Source organism: Marmota marmota, unplaced genomic scaffold, assembly GCF_001458135.2.
Source record: "Marmota marmota marmota unplaced genomic scaffold, marMar, whole genome shotgun sequence".
Taxonomy (NCBI): domain Eukaryota; kingdom Metazoa; phylum Chordata; class Mammalia; order Rodentia; family Sciuridae; genus Marmota; species Marmota marmota.
In genome coordinates, this window is record NW_026000019.1 from 23,274,959 (window position 1) to 23,284,327 (window position 9,369).

At 52.6% G+C, this 9,369-nt stretch overlaps 1 protein-coding gene across 1 annotated transcript in view; it reads left to right on the forward strand.

The window, feature by feature from the left end:
• The window catches only part of Ildr2 (immunoglobulin like domain containing receptor 2), a gene marked incomplete at its 3' end in the record, with an annotated part of 62,942 nt that overhangs the window by 41,906 nt on the left and 11,667 nt on the right, over positions 1–9,369 (forward strand). Inside the window, exons 6-8 of the mRNA XM_015491639.1 lie at positions 1,821–1,877; positions 4,358–4,504; positions 5,531–5,707. Of these exons, the coding sequence (XP_015347125.1) occupies positions 1,821–1,877; positions 4,358–4,504; positions 5,531–5,707 (381 nt within the window). The remainder of the gene's footprint in view (positions 1–1,820; positions 1,878–4,357; positions 4,505–5,530; positions 5,708–9,369) is intronic.

Consider the following 9,369-nt stretch of genomic DNA (forward strand, 5'->3'; position numbering starts at 1 on the left):
AGCTGTGTGAGCTGGAGGACAGAAAGAAGGACGCTCCTCTTGCTAAGGCCTAAAGCAGAGTTGGCCTGAGTGACCCCTGCTGTTCCCTTGGAGTAAAAGTCTCACTTTCCCTGCGTGGGACCTGGCAGGAGGCATGACCCGGATGCATGCTGCTACCTTTGCCTCCCTTCGTTGAGGCCAGCTGAGGAAAGGCCAAGGGAGCAAGGTTCTCTGCTGCCCGACTTTCTGACATTGTGTCCTGGCTACCTCATCCCCCTGGTGTGCTGGAGGTGCCCTTTCCTCTTTGCCCCTGGTCAGAACTTCTTTCTTGGGGAGTGTCTTCTAGAAGTGGGGACTAGTGACCAGCTGTGACTTTTATAAGCCCCCCACACAGCAGCCTTTTCTCTAAAGCACTCAAGAGACTGACAGGAAAGAGTTGTTTTCTAAGGGAGCCAAAACCACATGCATGGATTTTATTTTTGTATGGAAATAGGACTGTGAATGAGTGTAAGAAAATGTAGGTTGTGGATTTCCATTGCTGTTTTTTGACCTGGACGATTAGCAGGTCCTTCTACCTCCTGGTGCACCTGGTGACATGAGAAGCCGGGGCTCGTGTTGACTCTTGGTCTCAAGCACACCAGCATTTAAGACATCTCTGCATGTGCCGTGGTCCAAATCATTGGTGAACCTCACAACAGGAAAGCCATTGATGATAGGAGCTGCCAAGATACAGACCCCAGAGCTCTGCTGTCCACTAGCTACATGTGGTCACAGAATTCTTGAAATGATGATTTGTTGTTGATACTAGCATAGGTTTAAAAAAAAAGTTTAAATTAATTTACTTTTACACTTTAAATATAATGGTGTGTGTTGGTGGCTGCACCTCCAGTGGATGGTGCTGTTCTAGAGATGGATGTCATGCCCCTCGGTGAAACAGAATTCAGTTGGATGCTCAGGTGGCACAGTGACCTTCCCCATCACAACTCGGAGAGGAGGGAGGTTTGATAGTGGTGTCCTGATGCAGAACATCAGTGGATTAGCAAGGCTCCAGCGTGGGGGTATCTAACAGGCCTCTTCATTTACCTTTATGGGAATCTGGTGAAGGCATCAGAATAGCTTTCTAAAGGTCAGGCTGGTTTTAAAAAGGACTGAGCTCTCTCTCACCCCTTCCAGCATCTTGTTTCCCACACAGCTCTTGCCTTCCAGAGCCCCTGTGGGGCACCTGTTCTGACACCAGCCGTTGAGCCTCCATGCCATATCACGCAGAAGGCCCTGGGGTACCTAATGCCAGCTGTGGGTACCATATGGAAAAGCCACACCATCTACATATGCACAGAGTGTTTCCAGCCAGGAGTGGAGAGGAGTGTGTAGCTGATCTGCTTTATCTTTTCCTTGCCTTTGAAAATTTTAATCATTGAAACATCTTTAGGCCATAAATAGAATCATGTAGCAAGATAATCCTGAGTTAAAACCAAATATGTACTTCTGTTTTTGTATGGATGCGGGACTGGATGGATGGATGGAAATGTAGACTGATGCAGATGGCTTGACTTAGCGGGAGGATGGGCGGGGAGTGAGAGCAGGGGGCACGGAGGCTGCTCAAGCAGAATCTTTCCTCTGTCTCCACTTCCACCTCGTCTAGGGCAGGCTTCACTTAGATGACTGCCCAAGGCTGAGGAGGAGGTCATTCTGTTGACCGAGCCCAGCCGTGGTGATGTGCCTCTCAGACCACACGCAGACGGGTGGCCGCGTGGGGATGGATGGCAGCGGGGGCCAGGTTCCAGGCTGCATTTCCCTCTGGAGTAACCTCTTTCCTTCTTCTTTTCTTTCCACTCTTCTAGGCAGGACAGGGCTGCTTGCTGATCTCTTGCCCAGTTTTGCTGTGGAGATTATGCCAGGTATTCAGTCATTTAACTCTTTATTTGCCTGATTTGCTGTCACTCCATCTGTCTTGCTTCTGCATTAGTCACTAATGACTTATTTAATTGTTTTCATGTTTGTCTGAGTATGTCTGTGAGCTAAGCCCAATAGAAGAGCCTTTAAACTATATTCCTTCTGTTCTTCGTCCCTGAGATAATAACAATCAAAGATAGGCTGAGGTGGGGACCCAGGCCCCGAGCGCCAGGCACGCAGTATCCTTGACAAGCTCCATGCCTGCCTCAGTGTTCCAGCTGTGCCCCGACAGCTGTGTCCTCCCCACACGCATTCCCTGTCTGATCCCTCATCCCCTGTGATGCGTTCACGCGTTCAATATGATATAATCCTGTTCCTCTGAACTGCCTTTTGTAACATTATCAAAGATCTCTTCAAACCTCAGGAGAGCTATCCACTCCTCCTGCCTTAAAAACAGCCATCCACAGACCTGCATTTCCTGGTGTACGATTTCGTGGGATCAAGGGCCCCTTGCCTCCCTGAGGCTCAGGGCCACCTGCCCAGCACACTGATGCAGCTCGGTGCCCCAGCCTCCACCAGCCAGCACCAGTTTGGGGCAGCACTGCGTCTCATGGTTGATGGAGGCTCAGAGACGCAAGGGAAGTGTGGTGAGGAGGCACCCAAATCAAGGGGCAGGAAAAGGTGGGGTTCAGTCTTGTTTTGGAGAGTTTCTGCCATAATTTTAAGAGTTTCCTAATAACAACAGAGAGGTACATGTTTCAAGAAACACCTGGAGCCTTCACAGTGAGCTTTACTAATTATTCTTCCATGAATTCTTCTGTCCTTTCCCACCAGGCATTCTTCTTATTGATGTGGTTCCAAGGACACCAAGAGATATCTCTCTGTAATCCCCCTTGTCCAAAGTTCCTGCAGTTTGAAATCATTTGTATACACACACACACACACACACACACACACACAGCTACATTGCTGGGTTTCAAACTAGAAGTTATATAACTGGGAATTACTGTCTTTTTCATATCTGAAAAAGGCATTTCCTATCCGCCTGAATTTCCCTTCCTCTGATTCCAAAAATCCTTTCACGGTGATACTCTTTTGTTTCTCCAACATAACCTGCCAGTCCCTTGTCTTTAACTGCCTGACCCAAGAGTGGCCTGGCCCTCCACTCAGTTCATCCAAACCCTGGGCTCATGTCTACCTTGGGTTCCATTGTGCTGTGACGTTAGTGCTAAGGCCAAGGCCTCCTGCTGTCTAGTGTGTGCAGCAGGAATGCCCCCAGATCTGCAAGCCATCTGCCCCTACCAAGGGACAGGGGGACCTGGGTGATCTGAGTGTGTTTCAGACGGGGAGGCGAGGAGGGACCTTCAGGAGGTACAGGATGTTCACTTTCTCTCTGAGGAAATAATACTCTAACTAAAGGTCAGATGACTTTGCCATTATCATAAGGCCTCCACACTTCATAGTTTCAGTCTCCCAACTACATGTCCATCGAAGGACTATTTAGCAATTGAAATTTAAGAAAAAATGTGCACTGAGGCTCACTGTAAGGAGATTTTTGGTGAGAAAGCTCTTAACCGAAATGAACTGCTTTAGTCTTTTGGCTTTGAAGGGAGAGATGGCTCCTTCAGTCCGTCCGTTGCCAGGTCCCATCGCATGCTACTGAGTCAAGTCACGTAGGGCCGCAGTCATTTTTATCGAAGCCAGGTAGAATCTACTTCCTTTCTCTCCATCTTTGAGATGGCAGATGAAATGGGATTCACGCTCGGCCTGTGCCAAGCCGTGAGAAGCAGGAGTCAAACACTGCAGGCCTCCACGTCAGCCTTGCGCCTCACCAGACCCCGAGAGCCTGAGCCCTGGGCTTGCTGGCTGACTGGCTTGAGGGTGATCACACCAGACCCATTCTCGGGGATGGGGACAGTGCCTTCTCTGCTGGACAGCTGTCCAGCTATAAGCAAGAGATGTGGATCTCCGCCCTGGTGTGGAGTACAGGAAGGGTGTTCTAGGGCAGTCTGCAGGGAGAGCAGATGAGTGTGGCCAGGCGCTGGACCACCTGAAGATGGTCTACTCAGAGGCCATGTGCATACAGAGGACTGTTTTCAGGGCCTGGATTTTAGAGACAAGATAACTTGACCATAAAAGGCATTGACAGAGCCCTCCACCTCCTAGCCCAGCCGCGCGGCTCCCCTCCCCCGCCAGGACTCCTTCTGCACTTGTCCTGACCCTATTCTGACGCTGTGGTCAGCTTGGCAAACCCTTTCCCCAGTAACAGGCCTGACTCCTCAGCCCCATGGCTTTGCACTGCAAGCCCAGCGTGACACTGGCACTCACTGCAGGGTTCCTGTTGAGTGGGCTCTGTTCCCTGTCGAGCGCTTTCTCCCCAGGCCCTCCCCCTGACCTCCTTTCACAGGGACACACCTTTTGGTGTGCCCCGTCCTGAAGGTGGGCTGGCTACCTTGAGTGTGGGTTTCTCTGTGCGTCCTTCCAGAGTGGGTGTTTGTGGGCCTGGTGATCCTGGGAGTCTTCCTCTTCTTCGTCCTGGTGGGGATCTGCTGGTGCCAGTGCTGTCCCCACAGCTGCTGCTGCTACGTCCGCTGCCCGTGCTGCCCAGACTCCTGCTGCTGCCCTCAGGCCTGTGAGTAAAGAGCCAGGGGAGGTGTGGAGTGGTGGAAGAAATGTCCCCTCTCCATCTGACAGCTGTGCCCCCGAGTCCTCCTCCACCTCCTTTCCTTCCACCCAGACCCCGTCTTCCGCCAGAGCCCATCTTCAGGGATGCCACTGTCTGCCTGCTCGCCTGCTGCCTGCATGCCTCCATGTGTCCATCCACACCTTCACCCATGCATTAGGAGCCCATGGGCAGTACTGATGGAGAAAGGGCAGGTGCAGGACAGCCATGTCATGGGATAGGCTTTGCCCCTCCTCAGGGCATTCAAACCAGAGGAACCTTTCCTCATTCTCCTCTCGTGCAGAGAACCTCCTCTTTTTAAAAGTGGATGTGCGGACTGTGGCCTTTGGGCACCACCCGGCAGCCACTGATGAGTTTCCCTTACTCCCATGATGAACAGGCCCCAACAGGACTGGTCCTCCTGTAGGGACTGATGGTACCTTACTAGCCAAGCCCACATAGGCACTGAGTTTGGCATCCCTACCACAAACCAGACACTTCCTGGAAGAGAGAGGCACACTGTGCACCTTCAGTGTCTTTACGGATAGCGGTGTTGGGGGGCCTCAGGTCATTTGCTTAGCTTTGAGAGTCATCCAGCAAGGGTCACAGGGTCACGGGGCAGCCCATGGCCTCTTCACCTCTCCAGAAGAGGTTCCCCGGCTCCTGAAAGCAGCCCTGTGCTGGGGGCCTCCTCCAGAGGGCTGAGGCGGTCTGCAGACCATGGGCTGCTGACCCTGGGGATGCTGCTCTGACAGCTCCCGGAACCCCATTAGCACCAGAAGCCGGGTTCAGCACGTGATTCCTGCAGCTGCTCACAGTGTCACTTTTCACTGGAGCTGAAGTGGTCGGAGGGAGAGTGTCCCTTCTGAATCCGATCAGTCCTCGGAGAAGACACACGTCCAGGAGCTCCCCTGAGAGCATCCTCGGGGATTCCTGGTGTGAGGGTTGTGGAGGGTGGGGCAACGTAATCTCTCTTGCTCTTCGTCTCCTCCACAGTGTATGAAGCAGGGAAAGCGGCCAAGGCCGGGTACCCTCCCTCTGTCTCCGGTGTCCCTGGCCCTTTCTCCATCCCCTCTGTCCCTTTGGGAGGAACCCCCTCATCTGGCATGCTGATGGACAAGCCGCATCCACCTCCCTTGGCACCCAGTGACTCCACAGGAGGAAGCCACAGTGGTAATTGTAGTTCCAGACCGCCCTTCCCCGCCTTGTCCCTGGCCCCACCCAGCTCCTTGCTGATAAGCACAGTCTGTTCAGTGGTGTATCTTGGGGAAAGTTATCTGCTTTCCAAAAGTGGGGTCCTTCTGGTCATGTGAGGTGTCTTTTGGAGTGCATCTTGGGCTTTCCCAGGCTGGAGGACCTGCTGACCCTGCTTCCTTCCTAAGCACCCCAGTAACGAGGGCCGGAGAGCTGGGGCACACCTTGAACCTTGTTCAATGTTATTCCGGCCCCGCCTGGTGTTAAGGACCGTCTGAGGCATGTGGAGGAGGGACAATGACATGTGCAGGATGCAGCTTCTCTAAAGGCAGCATGGTCTTGTCAGGGACAGAGGGTGGGCCCTGATTGTGGCAATCAGAGGCTGGTGTTACTTGGACGTCAGAGATGAAGGAGCTGGAGTGGTTACAGAGCCTGCAGGGGGAGGCTGGGTTNGCAGGGGAGGGAGGCAAAGAGTGTTAAAATTCAGTTTCCTGGAGGCATCTGGACAGGATTACAGGGTAGAGGAGGTTAAGCTTGTGTGTCTAGGAGACTTAGGCGGTGATTTTCAAATTCCTAGATGCGATGAGCCCTGGGGTGGGTGAATCAGACATTTCACGCGGGAGGCTTCTAAGCTGCCCCCAGGGGAGCCGGGAGGGTGCAGCCCACTTGGTGAACTGCCACCGCCCGACTGGAAGGGGTGGGCAGCCTGGGTGAGGAGTTGGTCTTTGTGCTTTTCTCTCCTTGGAACTATTAGTAGAATCCTGACGTCTGAGACTGGGAATGAGTCACAGACTGAGAGGTAAAAGTTAATGATCAAGGACACAGAGAATCAGAGAGGTAAAGACCGGGCAGTGCGTGTCCCCAAGGGTGGGGTGGGCCACAGGGGCATTGAGGGGACCCGTCCCACGCTCTTTATTTGCTGCTTTCCCTGTCCCCCTAATTCTTTCCCTTCCTTCCCACTAGAACCTTGGCCCTTCTTCCTACTCAGTGGGTCATCACAGTGAGTGCTACTCAGAGAGGCAGATCATCCTCTCTCCCGGCTTCAGCCTTTCCTGAGCTCCTGGTCATTGCGGTTTAGTCATTGGTCCCATCCTGCCACATTAACTGCAATTAGAAGTGGCTTTAAAAAATAGAAAACTGAATTAGTCCACATAACAGGAAATCTCAAGCCTGGTGGCTCCAGGTTTGGCTAGTGGACAGGTTTTGTCCACCTAGTGGACAGTTTGGCAGCATCCTTGAAAGAACTAGCTCTTTGCATCTCAGTACTCTCATCCCAAGCACCCCCTCTGGCCTGCTCGGCTGGCGGTCCTCGTGATCCACTGATGACAGCAATAGTTCCAGTATTAAATGAATTCAGAGAGAGAGAGAGAGAGAGAGAGAGAGGGAGAGAGAGAGAGAGAGAGAGAGAGAGAGAGAGAGGGAGAGAGAGATATGCGCTTCATCCTTGTGCCTCATTTCCCAAGAGTGACAGAAAATTCCCAGGAGCTCTTCCCCTATGTACCAGCCTTCCCTGGCAGAGTTGTATCCTATGCCCATTCCTGAGCCAGATGGGCTTAAACTAATCAATCCTCACTTCAGAGACCTAAAAAACTATTGACCTTGAGATCAAACACAGTGTGGGTCTGTCAGCCCCCAAACAGCAAAGATGGCCATCAGTGTCAGTCACAGACAGTCTGGCCTGGCCTGTGTCATCGTCATATCCTGGCACCAGGAATTAGTCTCTTATGGTCCCCATGGACACATCTCGTGCTCACGGTCCCAAGGTAGGTTACTGTTGGCCTTTGGCTAATTCTCCTTTAAAAAATGTGGCTTAGGCCAATGTAGATTGTTCTGTAAAGAACACTAAAAATGTTAAGAAATGTCTGTGGGTAAAAATGTAAATCTAGCTTTTTTAATATTTATATGCTACCTTAGTTTCAGGGTAATCATTAGCACCAGCAATCTTTCAGATTACCTTTGTGCGTAATGCTCTTTGGAACATTGTGCAGGGTGAAAAGGCCTCTTTGGTGAGCCAGCTAGCGGAGGTCTGGTTGGTCACTGCATGGGAGAGAGAGAAGGGGCCAGATTCCCTCCCCCGAGCCTCCCAGCAGTTCTTGGAGAGCTTCTCCCATACAACAGAGGGAGCAGCCTCTTGCCCCCCTGGACCCAGCCTGCTGCTCCGTCCAGGCCTCTCTATTGGACATCCATACTCCACCTGCTCCCACCCTGTCTGCCTCCTTCCCAACTTCAGTATCTTTTCCTGGCAGAAGTCAAGAGGCGCTCGAATCTCAGCCATTCAAGTGCAACTTGAGAGACATCTGTCCCTTTCTTCCTCTTCACAGAGAGCTCCTGAGCAAGCTTTGACCACTCAGTGCCGTTTCCCTGCTCCGACCCCCTCCGCTCACTGTCCCCACCTCTCTGGGGACCAGTCCCTGAAGGGCACCTGGTACTCCATCTGCTGGATGCTCGTTTGTCCTCACGCCCTACCCCACTCCTCCCTCCTCGCCCTTGTGAACACTGTGCAGCTCTCCCACCGTCTCTCCCTTCGGGCTCCTCTGCCCCTGTGTCTCCACATGTTGACGTCCCCGTTTTGCCCACCAGCATCTCCCAGGGAGTCCTCTCTGCTCCCCGTCATGACGCTGGTGACTCCCAATCGTCATCCCCAGCCTCTCTGCGGTCCCATATCCAGCTGCCCTGGCCATCTGCACCTGGATGTCTTACAGGCCCTTAAACCTCAGTCTCTGAAACTGGACCGCCCCGATGCTCTTCACGTCAGATCTACACGCCTTACCTCAGTGGATGGCATCCTCATCACCCAGTCCAAGCCACAGGGACGCATCCTTACCCCGCCTTCTCCCTCAGTTCATCACCAGTGGTCACTAAGTCCTTCTGGTTGTACTCGACTGGCCTTGGCCTGTTTTGTTTTACTTNTGGGGGGGGAGAGAGGAGGTGGAGGGCAGGGGAGGGAGGCAAAGAGTGTTAAAATTCAGTTTCCTGGAGGCATCTGGACAGGATTACAGGGTAGAGGAGGTTAAGCTTGTGTGTCTAGGAGACTTAGGCGGTGATTTTCAAATTCCTAGATGCGATGAGCCCTGGGGTGGGTGAATCAGACATTTCACGCGGGAGGCTTCTAAGCTGCCCCCAGGGGAGCCGGGAGGGTGCAGCCCACTTGGTGAACTGCCACCGCCCGACTGGAAGGGGTGGGCAGCCTGGGTGAGGAGTTGGTCTTTGTGCTTTTCTCTCCTTGGAACTATTAGTAGAATCCTGACGTCTGAGACTGGGAATGAGTCACAGACTGAGAGGTAAAAGTTAATGATCAAGGACACAGAGAATCAGAGAGGTAAAGACCGGGCAGTGCGTGTCCCCAAGGGTGGGGTGGGCCACAGGGGCATTGAGGGGACCCGTCCCACGCTCTTTATTTGCTGCTTTCCCTGTCCCCCTAATTCTTTCCCTTCCTTCCCACTAGAACCTTGGCCCTTCTTCCTACTCAGTGGGTCATCACAGTGAGTGCTACTCAGAGAGGCAGATCATCCTCTCTCCCGGCTTCAGCCTTTCCTGAGCTCCTGGTCATTGCGGTTTAGTCATTGGTCCCATCCTGCCACATTAACTGCAATTAGAAGTGGCTTTAAAAAATAGAAAACTGAATTAGTCCACATAACAGG